Genomic DNA, 18071 nt, shown 5'->3' on the forward strand with positions numbered 1-18071 from the left:
ATTAAGGAAGTAAATTATAGTGCCATAAGCGCACTTTTTGGTCAGTAAAAAGGAGGATTTCTGCCTGATATGCAAAGAGTCCCATACATCACAAAAACAGTCCCTTTCTTCTGGTTTATGTGAATCTGCACCAAATTGTCTATTTGATGTCTACATAAAAGTCTCACTAAAGTTAGAAGAAACCATTCAGGATTTAAATATCTCAAAATTAGTGAAAAACTGAAGTGAAAATGGGAACGGTTTTGTCTAATACTTTCACAATTAACAACATGGAAAGCACATCTTTTGCAGGTTTATTAAGTGTACTTTTTAGGCTAGTTGCCACAAATCACAGTATAATTTTAAGAAAACAAATCTGCATTTCTTATGTTGAAAAATGCGGTCCAGCTATGCATGAAGAATGTGGCAGGGTCCTGCTGACACTTGGGCAGCAGCTTTGAGGCAGCTCCCTCTGGGGTTTTACACAGCCGTGTGAATTGATAAAGTTGTCAGCTGACTACCCAGAATACGGCGGCCTTTACACAGACTGTGTAGGCTCTCATCCACATGCACCCAAATCATGTTCAAGGTTCATGTGTGTGTGTTTGTGTTTAAATATGTATGTATATATATATATATATATGTATGTGTGTGTGTGTGTGTGTGTGTGTGTGTGTGTGTGTGTGTGTGTGTGTGAATGTATGTATGTATGTATGCAGGGGTGCAGATCCGATGTCAGGATTGGGGGGGACACCGACGTGATTTTAATTTTTAATTTTTTGCCAATATGCAACTCATACCATGCCATAAATTGGTAAAGGCTCGCCAAAAAATACTGCACAGGGAATCATTTATTGTGCTTACCTTTCTTGTTTATTTGTCCTAAACAGCCAACAGTGTGTGTCACTGCTTACTTAACTGTTATATTCCTAAATCATAATTTTAAGGGTTTTGGGCATGTAGTGTCTACTCATCTCAAATTCTTCTCACCATCTTCCTTTTATCCTATGGGACTACTTTATGCACGATCAATTGATATATGGATGAAATATGGAGCCCTAAACAAGTTGTTTAAACTAACTGATCATGTTTTAACACAGTTATGGTGGTAAACAGTTCTAAAAAAAAAAAAAAAAAGGACCCATTGCTTTCATTCTGTACACCTCAAAACGCACCGTGGATGTGTGTATGTATTATTGTTTTAGAAATATATTTTCAATAAATATTCTACATATTCAACCTTTAAGTCTGAAAATACATTTGTTCAATTTTGAATAATTTAGGGTATTTTTATTGGGGGGGGGGCAATTCATGTTTTTCAGAAATTGGGGGGGCATGTCCCCCCCGTCCCCCCCGGGATCTGCACCCATGTATGTATGTATGGTAGGTATATGTATACATGGTAGGTATATGTATACATGGTAGGTACTGTATATGTATACATGGTAGGTGGATAGATATTGATATAAATAGATAGTATATAAACCATCTGTCGTTGGCTTGGATTCTTCCTCTCCGTTTATTGCATTTTAAATCAGTCCCATTATTACTGACACTAGTGTGTGAAGTTTTTTTTCATACTGGTATTCCTGGAAGCGCATTATTTTGTCTCATGAGGTTCCATGCAGGTTGTGGTTATACAAGTCTGTTCCAACTATATTTAAATACTAATACTCCTCAAGCAGTTGCATAACATGAAACCGCGCTCTCTCTAGTGACTTATCTGATTTCTCGTTTTGGTTTCTGTTTTTATGCTCTCATTTTGACATCTTTGCTGATTTTGTTGTTGATTTGGGGATTTTTTAAAATTATTTTAGTTTGTACAGCACTGATAACCGGATGTTGTTTTAGATAAATGTAATAAATGAAATAGAGCTATTTTGTGCGCTCGCAGGGGGCGGGGTGCGCCGGTCACGTGACAGGAGCTCTAAATTCTTACAGTTCACGTGACAGACATGGCACACACTCGGGGCTGCGCTGCATCATAAACATCTAAGCTCTAAGGTCTGTCGGGACCTCACTTCAAAACTCCAGTGTTTCTATCTTCGCACAGGAGGTAACGGCGCCGATCAGACCGGGGGAGCAGCGTTGGTGTGAGCGCAGCAGCAGCGGAGTCAAGTGCAGCGGAGAGAAGAGCCACCTGCGCACGCAGCACACACATCTCTGGGCTTTTCCCTTACTTCTGCTCTAATGATGAAAGTCTTTCAGCCTTCAACCGCTCTCTTCATCGCCTCGTGGGCGGTTATAGGTGAGTCTGTGTTGGTTGAAAGTTGCGGTATTGCTAAAAGCCTGAATTATGGCAGAGCCTACGCCGTAGGGTACGGCGTAGCCTACGGCGTAGGGTTACGCGGCTACGCTCTAGCCGGCGTAGGCTCTGCGTCGGTGTAACGCGGGACCATAAATCAGCCTTTAACGCTGAGCCAAACGACGTCACGGAGCCGACTGTTGTGACGTCACTGCCCCATGAAAACCTCTGCATCAGTCATTTAACGTCGTCTACGGTATTTACTGAAACATATCCAAAATGTCCACCTTTAACTCCATATCATCTCCACCTTCCACCATGTGGCCCAGCTCAATGTTTGGTATATGAATTATTTCAGGCAAAACTTGAGTTACTTCTAATGTCGTAAAGCCTAAGGTCAAGTCTTGTCCTCACAACTAAATTACACCTATTAATAAATATAGTCATGCATTTTCATTATTTACATTTATTTCTCTTCATTAAACTGAGAACACTCAAATTCAAGGATCTGGTCGACTTCAAAACTTTACAAATCATGCACAAAGCAAATCATCATCAGTTGCCACAAGACATCCAGAAGTTGTTTCAAATAAAAGAAAATAACACAATCTCAGGGGAATATGCAATTTTAAAAAACAGCATGTACGAACAAACATCAAAACCCATTGTGTATCAGTGAAGGGAGTTAATCTGTGGAACAACTGTAAAGATGAAATGAAATCATGTAATTCACCAAGTAAGTTCAAACGAATCTTTAAAAACAATACTCTGTATGGATACAAAACGGAAATGGACACATTGACTGACAGCCAATGACCAAAGTGCCTTGCTCAGCTGAACCACTTTTTCTTTTCTTTTATGCTTTTCTTTTGGAGTTCTGTGAAATGAATACATTGTAAAAACAGAACATTAGAAGGGGTAGGACTAGAAAAGTTTTTTGAAACTTCATCCTACACCCTTTCAAACAGGAAATATTTATTTACATATAGATTTGTCTTTTTAATTTGCTTTGTTTTGCTTATGGTTTTCTTTGTTTTTTTTCCCGGTATATACATTTTATGTATTCTGATTATTTTGTTTTTGTTTTAACCTGTTTGAATAAATAATTAAAAGAATGAAATGAGATTAATTTCATTGGTACTTAAGTAATCGATACCCTTTATCAGCTTTTAACTGGTGGTTGTTTTTGAGACGCAAAACATAAAAGCTGCACAGTAAGAGCTCATTAAAGGAGAGCACTTGCAGCCAATTTGACCAATGACTGAACAAGTTTTTTGTCAAAATTATCTGTTTAAAGTTATACAGATATGAAAACAAATTTTAATATCTTTGTCTGTGACCCACGTTTTGGACAAAAGGATTTATTTCAGCATGTCCAATTGACAACTGAGCACTAGACATGTTGAAGCGTACGTTCAACAGTCGTGTTGTTATTTATGTCAGAAAAGTGATAAAAGATTTAAAATTAGATGGAAAAAAAGGGGAAACAATTATTTATTACAAATTATTTATGTTTGACAGAAGCTTGAATGTGAGAGGCTTTTTTTGACCTAAAGAACTTTGAACCACAATTAATAAATAATAAGTTGATTATTGCATATTAATTTTATTTGTTCTCAAAATCACTGAATTCATTCATACACAAAAAATTAACAGTTGCACATACAGTAGAACCTCTATAGTCCTGGATAATATTTAGTCTACGTGAGACTCTCCGTGTTGTCTTAAGCAAACATGATAAAAGGAGAACCTCGTGGTAAAGACCAGTAACTAATGGAAACTAATGCAAGTCCAAGTTTGAACAAATGTGAGGCAATGCTTTTGGTTTCATACGGGAATTTGGAAAATTTCTTTGGAGATTTAAACCAGAGCTACCAGAAACATCGTCAGACTTTATTCTGGTTTTATTTTCTATTATTCTCATGTAATTCCCTGGTTTTGTTAATGTTGTGGAGCAGCAGACTGGCCTCATTGTTGTTTTCTGTTTGAGAGTTTCACATGACTGCCATGATGGCTTTGTGCTGCACACAGCTCTGGAGGGGCCCACTGACAGTGCTGGTTTATGAGCGCTATAATCACTCTACACACACACACACACACACACACACACACACACACACACACACACACACACACACACACACACACACACACACACACACACACACACACACACACACACACACACACACACACACACACACACACACACACACACACACACACACACACACACACACACACACACACACACACACACACACACACACACACACACACCTGATGCTCATATGTGAAATCAAGCCAATATTTTTGTAGCTTCAGTAATTATGAAATAATTTATATTACCGGACTCATTCGAACATACATTTATATCACTTTTGAACTCTGCACATCATGTTGACCTTCAAATGCATGCTTCTTTGTTCGAACAAGCATTTCCTTCCATTGCAAGCAGCAATGTAGGATGTTCTCCTGTCTGATATTTGCAGAGTTTGCTATGTGCAGCATGATACTTGGCACATACAGTTGCTTTTACCTCATGACCAGTTTGCAATGTTGTGTAAACTGCCTGCTGAGTGTTTACAGGCTGAACAGAGTTGTGACATGGGGGGGCTCACATTTCAGCAAGGCAGTAGGAGAAGGAGTCTGTGGGTTACAGATACTGACAGACTTAAAGTGCAGTGCTTTTAGCATTAACATTAATAGTGATAAAAAGAAGAAGAACTACAAATGAGGAAGGACACTGTAAGATGTCGGTTTGATAAGTATTAAATGAAATCACCAACAGTATGGTGAGCAGCTGACTACACCCACAGGCCAAATGCTAAAAAAAAACTCTTAGTAATGCACGCTGCCAAATGGCTACTGCTTGAACCATGCTTTATAATTAAGAATTAGAATTGCTCCACCACCTCCCTTGTTGTGCCTGGGTGGGATACTGAACCAGGCATTACCCTAGCAAGAACTAAGAACGGAGCCACAAGCCACTGTTTTCATAGTGTCCATGCCAGTTTCGCATAAAAGGGGGAGGCTTTTGTACCCAACCCCCTAAGGGGTGACAAGCCAGTGTGCTCATAGTGCTGGTCTTAGTCCATATCAATGACCCAGTGATGACCCCTGAAGAAGAAAAAAAAATAAAAAATAGGGGGGGAAGTCAATGGAAGTTGCTTTGGTGTCTCAATTTTTAAATCATTTGTAGCCCTCTAGTGGTGGCTTGTGTGATCTGCTTGTGAAAAGCAAACCCCAGCAAATTGAATATTTACAAAATAGGTGTGTATTAGTATGGAGGACCAAAACTGACATAATGAAAAATAAAAGCAGAAATATATAGATATATAGAGATATTTTTTTTCCTTTCCTTATACAGTACGTGCATTTTCGGGAAGAAATGTATATATTTAGTTTTTCCTTTGTTATACATGCATTCCTTGAGAAGAAGCAGGATCCTTCCCATTTATTGACCAATGGTGGAGGATCTGGACCAAGAAGGCTCTCCTTATTTGAATAATGAGGCAGAAATGCATAAGGTAAAGTAAAAAGAGGAGATGAGGAAATGTAAAAACAAGGAATGCATGTATAAGGAAAAGGAAAAACAATATATATATATATATATATATATATATATATATATATATATATGTGTATATATATATATATTTTTCTGCTTTTATTTTTAATAATATCAGTGCTGATCCTCCATATATGACATGCCAACACAGGGGAATACATGCAGCATCATAGTGTCTCTGCAGTCTTACTTGGGTCACACTGTGCTTTAATAATTGTCACTAAACATAACACAGATGCTAAATATCCAGACATCTTTCTAGATTATGGGTTATTAATGTTGTTTTTGTTGCAATGTTTCTGTATTTCTACAGGTTACATTCAAGCTGTTACCCTAGAAGTAAAAGAGGGGAACTCTACCTGCATCAAAGCTGAGCTGTCTGCATTGATCTCCATCACCTACAGCACATCCAACAGCACAGTAAACAGACTAACACAAATAACCCTGTTAATTCTACATTAGATTTAATATGTTATTATGTTCTTTACACAGTTCATCAACAGTGATGCATTTGCTTGCAAACTCTACATCCTTTCTCAGGGAACAGGGCGGGTATCTCTGCCCGACTCCACCAGCGTCAACGCAACAAGAAGCTCATGCGGTACAGATGGCGGCTCACCGTGGCTAGTGGCAGTTTTCGGATTTGGCCATGAACTCGGAATGAGCTTCTCAACGAATGATAGAGTCTACAGTGTCACTAACTTGACTCTGCAGTACAATCTAAGTGACAGTTCACTCTTCCCTGAGGCCAACAGCTCTGGTGAGAACAAACGCTGCAGCTTGCAGCTTTGACTCAATGTGTTGTCAGTTGTGGTTGAAAACGTGACGTGTGGGCTTTGTGCAAACTTTAAGTTGAACCTCAAGTGAAGGAAACGAGATAGTGAGATAACCTGAACATGAGAAAGAGGGTTAACTCCTGCCTATTTCATAAACTGAGGTAACAGTTACCATGGTAACTTGCTCTGTACATAATGTGGTTGAAGGCAGAATTTTTTTTTTTTTTTCCATAAGCACCAAATTTGGGTGGGGTTTGACGAATCTGACTTTTGACTTTGTTGAGCGTCTTCTGAAATCTGCCCTACATGTGCGTAAAAAACTTAAAAGATATAACCTTGTTCCGATCTAGCACAACCGTTGTAAAGAGAAAGTGCTGCAAATACAACAATATGTGATTAATGTAATATTCATGCATAAACACTGAAATATGCTGATTGAATTTGGGCAAACAAATCTCATCCGAACCATGATAGGGGCATAAAAATGGTTCCCTTGTTCAGTGTTTTCCTGAACTTAATTTAATTAAATGCTCATACACATGGGCTTGCATTGTACAGACACCGTTAAATACATTTTTATAACAAATTTATTGCATGCTTGTGTCACTAGATGTGGTCACTGTGACTTCTGCTGCGGTTGGGATCTCAGCACCGATCAACACCACCTACCGGTGTCAGAGCCCTTCCACCATCACACTTGGTGGAGCTACAGTCACTTTCTCTGATATGAGGCTGGAGGCGTACATGCCAGGAAATCAGCTAAGTCCAACAGGTAAACCTCTGTTTATGGTTTTGATCCAGAGTGGGCAGTTTTCAAGGGTTATTTATTTCTTTTTGTTCTAAAAACATCTAAAAAGCAGATTTTTGAATGCATTTATGACATGTCTTGTCACAGAGAGTCTATGTGTGGCAGATCAAAATAGCACAACAACTCCAGCCACCCCTACAACTACCATGACAACAACAACAAAACCTCCAGCACCAGCTCCACCAGGAACTCCTGAACAGGGTTCCTACTCAGTAAAGGACAGCAACGGTACTGTATGTCTCTTGGCAAAGATGGGACTGCAGCTCAATGTCTCCTATGTGCCCGAGTCTCAGAACAAGGTAATATGGACCAGTGGCTACACGCATACAGTAAATTCAAACAACTTCTCAGAATAATTTACCTAAATCAAATTAACTTCTTTTGTTTTTGCCAGACTGTCCAAGAACTGGTCAACCTGACTCCCAATCTGACCCTTTCATCAGGATCATGTGGAACCAGCAGCGCCACCTTAACTTTGACACAAGAGCAAACCACCTCTCTTAGCTTCTCCTTCACTATGGTACATTTATTTACATCTGTCATTTTAAAAACGCTGGTTTTATGGTTTTTTTTTGTCTGTATTTGTCCAAAAACTGCATCTAGTCAAACCTTCCTCCCTTCAACAGAACTCAACATCCAATAAGTACCACCTAAGTGGGATAAATCTGCTGGCTAACTGGTCCAATATGGCTGGTATGTCACCCGTCATAACCAATGTGTTAGTTTTTTTTTTTTTTTCCCTTTTACATGTTTTAGTGGAATGATATTTTACTTTTCCCTCCCCAGTTCCATTCTCAGCCAATAACACCAATCTTGACTATTTACGGAGCACGGTGGGCCGTTCTTACATGTGCAACACTGAGCAAACTCTGGTTGTGGCACAAAGTTTCTCTCTCAACACATTCAAACTTCAAGTCCAGCCGTTTGGCGTCACAACAAACCAGTTTGCTGCAGGTTTGACTGAATGTTATTCTCTTTGACTTTTTAATTGTGTAAGGAAATTGTAATAATTACATAAATCTTTGGTAGTGGTTTACACAGATTAGTAATCCAACATTTTGGAAAATCTGCCTTCCAGACAAACTGCATATTGACAAAACTATGTCATCTTTTCTGTCCATACCTCACTTCTTCCTGCGCAGCTGAGGAGTGTCAGATGGACCAAGACCAAATGTTGATCCCCATCATTGTTGGAGCGGCGCTTGCCGGACTCGTGCTGATCGTCCTCATTGCATATCTAATAGGCAGGAAAAGGAGCCACGCTGGATACCAAACCATTTAAGCAGGCCTGTTGCTTAACTCAAGTCAGACAGACTGAACGGTGGAGAAATAACCCAAGCGTGTGAAAGCAAGTAATAGACTGTGTAAACAAGCATGAGTGAATGGGAGCAGTTGTCTCTGGCGAGTGCATGCATATCCTATGCGAATTCTGGATATTTTGTTTCCTTTCATTTTCTCTGTGGATGATATAAGCCAAATGCCTGCTAACTTTAGATGGTGTGCATCGGGATGAAGCCCAAGAGGACTGAGACTCAAAGATAAAAGAAGTTTGAATTCGCATTAGCCGCCTCTACTCCGTTTTTGTATTCTAGGCATTTGACTGGATTTGCTTGAACTGCTGAATGTCGTTTTTAGCTTTGTGATTAGTCATGCTACTAAAGGAGCAGGGGGAGACAACTGTGAGACCTTGTTTAACAATCAACAGTACTTCAAGTTTGCAGGAGTTTTATTCCATTATACACATTTTCAACTTCATTTGTGTATGATGTTCCATTACGAAAAGGGAAAGCTCTGAATGCATCTTTTCCAATCACATTCCTTCACAATGAAGATCAGTGAAAAAAAAGTTGTGGGATTTTTCAACTTACCCTTTAAAAAAAATATACATATATATACACACACATACTAATATTTATATTATGTATCAGGCACAAAAATCCTTCCATCCAAACACAAGAATGTCACAAGAGCTATTCTAACAGCTGCAGTGTAACATAAGATGCTCACATTCAAGTAAAACATATTCACGCAGCTGGCAGGCTCAGACTGTATTATGGAATTGGTACTTAAAAGGGACAGATCATTTTTGTTTATCTTTTGCTTTTTTTTTCTCCCCCTCAGCTAATATAATTTAACCTTGCATTTAGGAAATGTGGCATTTTATATTTACACAGATGTATCTGAAAATAACTTTTTAGGTTGAGGTAGGGAATAAAAGCAAACATGAACCTCTAAATCACTCCAATATTCCCAGTTATCTGTTCCTCGAACCCCTAATCATCTACAGAGATCTTATTCCATAATGGTGCCAGGTCTTTTTACCTAGTTTGTACAATGCAGCTCTTCGGTGATCGATCACATCTTTTTCATACAATGAGTAAGATTGCAAAGATTTTTCTGCACATCAATTTAAATCTATAGGACAATTAAGAATTGATGGAAAAATCCTAGAATTTTAATTTAATAAATTAAGCACAATCAAGTAATTGTGGTGGAAGGTGTGTAATAGTGAGGCCATGCACAGTTACAAAAGTGAACAAGCACATTAATTTCCCATTCTTGCTTTTCACCCCCTCCTAGAAAAGAAATCTTTGAATTTTAGTGTTTTGATCCTTTTATTTTTCTAGAAGATGGTTAATTTTGTTTTCTATTGTGCATCCTGTTGCAAGTAAATAAAGAATTTACAAGTCCAGTTTTGTTTTTTTTCACGTGAAAATACTTTCATGATGAACGTGAGTCGTTGGTGTTTCTCTGTACCGATTAAACAGGCATGCAGAACATCACAAAATGATCGTGTAAGAAAATCTTAAGAGTGCCATCACAGTGAATATGTACATACTGGACCACAAAACCACAACACAGAACAAACGACACCACTATAAGAGCAGCTCCTGGCGTTGTGTCTGTATTGTTTCACCACAGTGAACTTGTCTTTTCAGTCTGCAACACCAAAACACAACTAACTACATGCAACAGATATTTTCGTTTTTCAAAAAATAAAAAAATGACAGCCCCAGTAATTCAAACTGAAATTATAACAGCATCCTCGATTGAGTCACCCAACTCTTCTCTTACCCCAAAACCATTAGTTTTTGTGATATTCATGAGAATGATGTGGAACATATTAGACACGACCTTCTTGGCTGTGTTTTTAGTACATAAAAATGTATCTTACCTTGGAAATTACAAGACTTCTCTACTTACATTTCTAACATTCTGGACTAAAGTGCAAAATTGCTCATTTTAACTAAATCACTTAAAGCAAACTACATGTTAATTTCAAATGGAATCATTAGCTCATACAGCACATTGCTAAGGATATCCCCAGGCTTCATGATTGTCTTAAGATTAAAGTTCCAAGTTTACAGTGTGTAGTTGTCATAATGACAGTTTAAAAGATAAATAGGTGCAAAGAAGCAGCTGGGTGATCATCCCATTGGAATGTGTATCGACTGAGCAACAAGATCACATCAGGTTTCTTCTGCAACAATTCGAGCTCGACATGTAGCTCGCAGCTTAGTCAAGGTTGCCATGGAGAGGCTTCCTGGTTCAGTGAAGATAGTCTAAGAAAGGCAAGAAACGACAGGATTAAACAAAGTACAGAAAGAAAGCAAATTGGGAAGATTGTATCTTTTTTCTCTTAACTGACAAATCTCTCCTCTGAAACTTGTCTCTCAAGCAATGATAGGATACTTTTTTTTCTTTTTTTTACCTGCAAGAATGTGTGACATTCGTCAACAAATGGTCCATGGGTTATCCGTTTGAAGCTGTCACAAACGTCTGGCAGGGACTGGGCCTGTTCAATCAGAGCCTGATTGTGGTGGATCAGCGTCAGCGCAACACGGAAGAGGATTTTAGAGCCTTCATAAAAGAGGCAGTCCCAAATCCGCAGAACCGTCTAGAAAAAACAAAACAAAAACCAAACTGGTGAAATATCTTAATTTCACCAATAAAGATGCTTTTGATGCTCTGCAACATTCGTTTAACCTGCATTCAACTGCAGGACTAAAACAAGATCTATGTCCTGTAATATATTTCAAGTTAAAAAAAATACAATATAATGAGAAAAATAAAATGTGGTATATTTAAGATTAAAATCTGTTAGATCTTTCATGCATTGTACTTCTCATATCTAAGTTTAATGTTTTTTTATTTATTTTTAACAGTCACTAAATCAGTCTTTTCAGAAAATGAACAGGGAGTCATGTCCTCAGTCCTGGTTATTTAAAATGTTTGTGTGCAGACTGAATTTCAAGGGAACACCCTCTTGAAGAAGTTTCATGCATTTGTGCACAAACATCACAGTCAACCTCCCGCCAGCAGAGGGAGACAACAACTGTTGTACTAAAATGTATAGCAGTCGGCATGGCTTGTTTTCTCTGAAAGATTAGAGCCCAGTTTCCGGATTTAGTCCTACTTGTGACTCTGACCTGTCACACTACTGTCAAACATCCATAAATTCTGAAATACTGAGGTGAAAAATACTTGCAGAAAAACAATCTATGTTTGCATATTTCCCTCTTTTTGGAACTATAAGACTTTGCATATATACTCACTTCTACAGGCAGAACGTCAATGTAAAGACAGATGAACCATCGGGAGACTACGAGGGTCCACATCACATTATGGTTCAGCATAACCTGCCAGACTTGGGGGATTTTAACTTTCACCATTTCCCCTAACGCCTCCTGGTCAGTTTTAAGCCCCAGCATGGCTGGACTGTAGTAGTCTGTAACAAAAAATAATTGGTGATTATACAGCACTTTGCATTAACTGAAAAATTACTGACAAATCATTTTTGGAGATACCAGTTGTATGATAAATATCTACCAAGGTTTTACTTATTTAGAATAACATTCTCGCATTGAGTGAGAATTGGATACTAAAGAAAGTGTTTGTAGGTCTTAAGCCACAGCAGGTTTTACACCATGTGATACCAACATTGTCACATGGTCTAAAACCTACGGAAAGCATATGTAGGTCTTAAGCCACAGTAGGTTTTAGATCATGTGATACAAACAGGATTATTCTTATCCCACAGCGGAGATACACTTGCAGCACCGACCCACACATTCGTCACCAAAGCAGAACAATGGCAGGTTATTTAATACTCACCTGGTAAAATTCTACCAAGTAATGCATCCATCAGCCAGAAGGATTTCTCTTCGTCTTTTGTGATGATAAGTAAATACCCCGCTACGAAGTTCATACCCTGGAGACAAAGACAAGCCCTGTGGTTACAGAGGACTGTTGAATCCTGACTGAGCAGGTTCTTTGACACTGCTATTTGAAAAGAAGACCTTAGGGTTTTTTAAGAAACACTACAGAATTGTCAATGTGTAATAAAATCTTTAGAAGGTAAAAATACATGTGAGCTAAACCCATTTTAAAGGTTACACTTTAGCCTTTGTTTATAATCATTATTGGTGTTACCAGGAAGTTCATCAGCATTTGACAAACATGCATTGGAAAGCCTTCCAGGTCTGAAAATGAGTTGCAATCATAAGTTGCATCTGGTCTTATTGGGTTAAAACCTCAAGGGGAAAGACATGTACACAAAACAAAAACACACTATCTAGGTATTAATAGGAATGAATGGGTTCCATTTATATTTTGAAAAAGATGTAACAATCAGTTCAGATCGGATTTGAATTGCAAAACAAAGCTGTATGCTCTGGTGAAAGAAATTTGCCTTTCAAAATTTGATAATTATCATAAAATACCACAAACGCCCTTACTCTAAACACGCTAGCAACTTATTGATAATGCTATCACACTTAAGGAACACAAAAACAGCATTTTTCACCCATACCTGTCCACTAACTTACACAAGCAGTCCAATAAGTTATATTAAAACTGATGTTTTACACTTTGTATTCTTGTATGGTTTTTTTCCCCCCTCTCTTTTGGGCAAACAAAAAATCCCCCCCCCCCCCCAAAGTCTTCAACAATACTGTATTGCACTGGGCCCTTTGTTAGTCCACAATACAAAAACAATTAAAAAACTGTTTTATTAAGAGCCAAATTAATATAAGGTTTGTGCCTTACTCAATAATATTAATTTAATTTAATTGATTTTCCAATTCATTCACTGAATAATTACATTGACACTTTTATTCTTGTGTATCCCTGAGAAAAGGTATAATATTATATCAAAGAAAAAAAATCCATTTAGGTGAGATTTTGAAGAAATGAGTATTACCTGGCAATACCCCACTGCTGGATTGTGAGTACCATAAGCCAGCAGCACATTGTACAAGGCTTTCTGCAGACATGGAGTGGATCTCTTGCGGAAATGGACATTGTCTGGAAATGTTCTGTTCAGATCTGAAAGAAAGACCAGAAAGATATTTTGATATACATATACACACACACATATATACATATATATACATATATATATATATATATATATATATATATATATATACACACATATACACATACACACACATATACATTTTTGCACTGTATGCATGTAAAACAATATAAAAACAAAACAAGATGATTTGATACAAAAAACAGTATCAATTAAAGGCTGTGTCTTTAAAAGAGCAAAAATGGGCAGAGGATCTCAACATTGAAAACAAATGTGCAAGTAAATAGTTTAAATGTTCAAAACAATCTTTCTTAAATAAATAAATATTTCTTATACCATTGCATTAAAAACTATCTTTCCTTTTTAACTTGTTTAACCACCTGAGCAATAGATTACTTTTGGAACAAGCGTTGAGTCAAGCATTACAACATGAAGCTAAGTGATGATGATGTTACTAAGTTACTAGGTAAAAAAAAAAGCCTGATGTTAACCTCATCTAGAGGTAACATGTCTGGGCTCAAAAGCATCTAGGATGGGCCACTGGGCAGGGCGGGGGATTTTTCTAATGTGACATACATGTGTGGAGCAGGAGAAAATAGAAAGACAGTCTTTTACTTGTGAAAAGACTATGAACACACGAGGGGGAAAACATTTTCTGATGGCTTAAAAAAAGAAGCAACTACTTGGTAGAGCTCCAGGCAGCAGCCCTGGTTAATAACATCCCTGAGGTGAGACCTGGTTGTATCAGCGTCGTGTCATGTTGTTAGTGGAGGAAAAATGATTTGCTGCCAAATAAACAGAGCAGCTCCAGTGAACAATAACCTGAGTCTGGGATGATGGTTCACACTCAGCACGACTCAAAACATACAGCCAAGACAATACTGGGGATGTTTGGGAACAAGACTAAGATCCAGGAGATCATTTATTTTTGCTGCCATTGTTAAGGTTTTTCCATCAAATTAGGTTATTTTACAAACTTAGAACCATTCTTCCCCTCATTCTTTTTTCTCAGCCTTTTTTATTGCACAATTTAAACATGATGAAAAGAAACGTTATCAGAACCACTTCCAGTTTAAAAAAAAAAGTTTTATATTATAAACATTTAACATATTAAGTCCTAACTTAACTGAAACTGTTGTTTTGAATGCTCATGATAACCATGGATTGGAAATATTTATATCTGCCAATCAGAGAGTAGGTAGAGATTTAATTTCAGTTAAAAAAAAAATGCAAATCCTTGTGCTTGGTTTGGTCTAAGTCAGGACTTTTCAGGAATTGTTAGTACTCACAAAGGTCAACTGCCTGACCTGTTTTGATGGTCTCCATTAGTTTGGAGTCATGCTGGGCCACCAACAGGGACTGGTAGTATCCTGAATTCTTCTCAAGCTGGTCCTGAGCCCCACTGGCTGCCATCCAGATGAAAGCCCTGTGCTCATTGGGAATCCCCTTGCGTACGTATCGTTTTACTAAAGGGGAGAGGCATTATTTACATTAGCTGAGTTGTGGAGCGTGATCTTGTATTATAAAAGGACAGTGGTGTGTTCAGTTTGTATACATACATTTGACATTCTTCTGCACTTTTCTTTTACCCTTCAGTAGTTTGGACCACTTAATGGCTCGTCGGGTGAGCACAACCAGATAGTCAGACATGAGCTCCTCATATGACTCATAATCAAAGTCTTCTGGTCTCTCAAAGCCATAAGGGTCCACTCTGTGGGCCAAAATAATCAGAGTTACAAGCTACTCTCACGAAGCACAAATGATGCACACTGGATACACTGATCAACAAAACTACCAAGAAGTAACATCAACATCAAGCTGGATTGAACAAAAACAGGAGAACCTGTCTATACGTTTAGGTTTTGTGCTTTAACTTACGTGCTGGATGCTAAATATGATATTTGAGACAAGTAGAGTGTATAAAGCCATTACAAAACCAAGGACTACCGACTCTTTTAATGTAATATTTCTTACATTAACGTCTCCTTAATTTAAAAATAAAAAATAGGATGTGTGGGTGCAGATGAAGAGTGGACCTTGTTGACCAAGTAATGAGATGGAATTACATTTTAACATTCGCAATGTACGCTCTGTCTCTATCATGAATCCTTAAAAATTCAGACAGAAAAAGGCTTGTTCTAGTTTGCATTTAGCCAACATCCCCCATCCCATCCACCCACCCTTTTTGAGCATCCATTTTAGGCCCATTCTATTAGCACAATCACAAACCCTTGAGGCCTCTTTTGGTACAATGCCAGTATAAACATTAGTGTAAAGATATATTCATAAAATATATATATATTTTTTTTTCTTCCTTCTTTAATTCTTCTATTTTACTACATCTTGGACCAGACTGGGATGGTCCATAGGCCACATTCGGCCCACATGCTGTTTTTTTGCCCATGTGTAATGTGAATGGCTCAACCTAATGCCTTAAGTAACTTGTTAATCTTCCTGCAGCTTAACTCTTCCACAAAAGCAAAGTCACTCCTGAGGAACAAATACAAATAAAACAACCTGCAGCAAAGTCTAGGACATTTGTTCTGAACTTTGTCAAGCAATTTGACTTTGCTGCATGAAAAAAATCAAACTGTGGAGAACGCTCTGTGCAACTACTTGTTGAAAAGAAAGATATCATTAAGCAGAGGTTGTGTGTTGCCAAAACAAAACAAGGGTACACATTAGTTGTTCCACTATGGAGCTTGTTAACATGGCACCTGACTAAGTCTTCACCTGTGTATAATTTAGAATTTGAGCCATGCTTAAATATGTTAAAGGGTTTTTTTTTTTTTTTTGTTTAATTTTCCCAAGGGGTAGAATACACACATTTTAGTGCCTTTTCAATTCAAACTAACATTTTCTAAGTCATCCAAGACATTCTCACTCTTGAACATATAATGTTTGATGGGTGATGTTTCATAATATCCTTGAATAATGTTTGATGTTTTTTATCTGTGATGTATTTATTTGTACAAAGGGGCTGCAGATGCAAATTAGCCTAAGGCTAACTCTGGTGCAATGCATCAAATGTTTGCATTTATGTTTTTAATTGCACATGGTCCCTCTCAAATAAAATTGAAGTAAGTAAGTAAAACAGATCACATTTCCATGATGACTCTTTTTTCTTGTCCTAAGATGAGTTGACTGATATTTATCAGAGTCCTGATTAGGGGTATTTAGTCTTTAGGTGAAAGTAATGAAACAAGTTATGATTAAAATGCTAAAATAAAATAATAATAAAAAATAAAAAGCAAAAATGTAAGTGTAAGATTTGTGCACATGTTCTAGAAAACATTAACCACTCTGTAAATCAGGCAGTGTATATCTTCTTAACATTCTTACATTATGGTGTAAAACGGACGTGTTTCATGTAAGACATGATTTTTAAATCTGCAGCCGTTAAGCGGTTTGTTGCTCGACTGAGCAGCCGGTTCAAACACACCATGAACGAACTGGGACTCCCTCCTTTTCTCGGTTAGCGGGCAAATAAACCGAACAACCGCCTCCAACCTCGTTAAAAAACAGCATTATTGCACATTTGAGGGTGAGTTTTACCTGTCTATTCTGTCCTTGGCCCGAGTGTCGGTCCCGTTGATAGACATGCTCTTCTTTTCCATCGTGTCTGTTGCTTTAGTGAAGCTTCAGGGCTTGATTACGGGTAAGTTTCACCCATGCACTTTTCTCCACGCAGTTTAACAGGTTACATGATGGAAAAACTCCCTTGAGCGCTCACTTTCTCCATGTCTGCTTGCTGAGTTGCTGATTCTCTCCAGGGATTAAACCTGCCAATCTCGAAAAGGGAAAGCTCCGGGAAACATCTTTTTTTTTCCTTTTTTTTTTTTTGCCAAATCTATAAATCGTTTTAAGTCGATTCTTAAAATGTAGTATCGGTGTCTAAGCGAGCCACGTTGAGAGGTTGTTTCCCTCGAACTTTACAGCCATCCAGAAGCACCTGCTGCTGCAGCTGCTGCAGGCTCCTCGTTGTAGTCAACTTTCCCGCAGAGCTTTACAAAACTACACTTTACAAGTGCGATGTGCACCATATAATAGTCCGGAGGGTTATTCAGTAAATCCACTCCTCCGCTCCGGTGTGTGTCCTCCGGGGGAGATTTGGGACGCGTGACGTCCCGGGACACACGCCTCACCAGGGAGATGCTGCCTTCAGGTGATCCCCGGAACATCCCGCCTCGGCCGCCCATGAGGCTGATGAAAGACACGTGGTGCGTTCAGGACGCGTTGGACAGGAAAAGTAGCAGCGTAGTTTGAGGTATCCATTGACAAAAAAAATGCAACAACAGAATTTGACCATGGGTGCAGATCCCGGGGGGGATGTGGGGGACATGTCCCCCCAATTTCTGAAAAACATGAATTGC

At 38.3% G+C, this 18071-nt stretch overlaps 2 protein-coding genes across 2 annotated transcripts; one reads left to right on the forward strand and one right to left on the reverse strand.

Moving 5' to 3' along the window:
* Positions 1-1904: 1904 nt before the first annotated feature.
* On the forward strand, positions 1905-10069 carry lamp1a (lysosomal associated membrane protein 1a). Its single transcript, XM_061741475.1, has 9 exons — positions 1905-2227; positions 6109-6215; positions 6336-6555; positions 7182-7343; positions 7467-7678; positions 7774-7899; positions 8006-8072; positions 8166-8333; positions 8522-10069. Exons 1-9 carry the CDS (start codon positions 2170-2172, stop codon positions 8659-8661), a joined length of 1260 nt encoding a protein of 419 aa, XP_061597459.1. The 5' UTR covers positions 1905-2169; the 3' UTR covers positions 8662-10069.
* Positions 10070-10268: 199 nt separating this feature from the next.
* grtp1a (growth hormone regulated TBC protein 1a) lies at positions 10269-17845 on the reverse strand. The gene is made up of 8 exons (XM_061741488.1): positions 17254-17845; positions 15258-15409; positions 15006-15164; positions 13582-13706; positions 12495-12591; positions 11936-12108; positions 11092-11277; positions 10269-10942 (listed from the first exon to the last, which is right to left on the reverse strand). The coding sequence occupies exons 1-8, from the start codon at positions 17313-17315 to the stop codon at positions 10850-10852; spliced, it is 1047 nt and encodes a 348-aa protein (XP_061597472.1). The 5' UTR covers positions 17316-17845; the 3' UTR covers positions 10269-10849.
* Between the last annotated feature and the right edge of the window lie 226 nt (positions 17846-18071).

The sequence above is a fragment of the Cololabis saira genome, chromosome 2, assembly GCF_033807715.1.
Source record: "Cololabis saira isolate AMF1-May2022 chromosome 2, fColSai1.1, whole genome shotgun sequence".
Taxonomy (NCBI): Eukaryota; Metazoa; Chordata; class Actinopteri; order Beloniformes; family Belonidae; genus Cololabis; species Cololabis saira.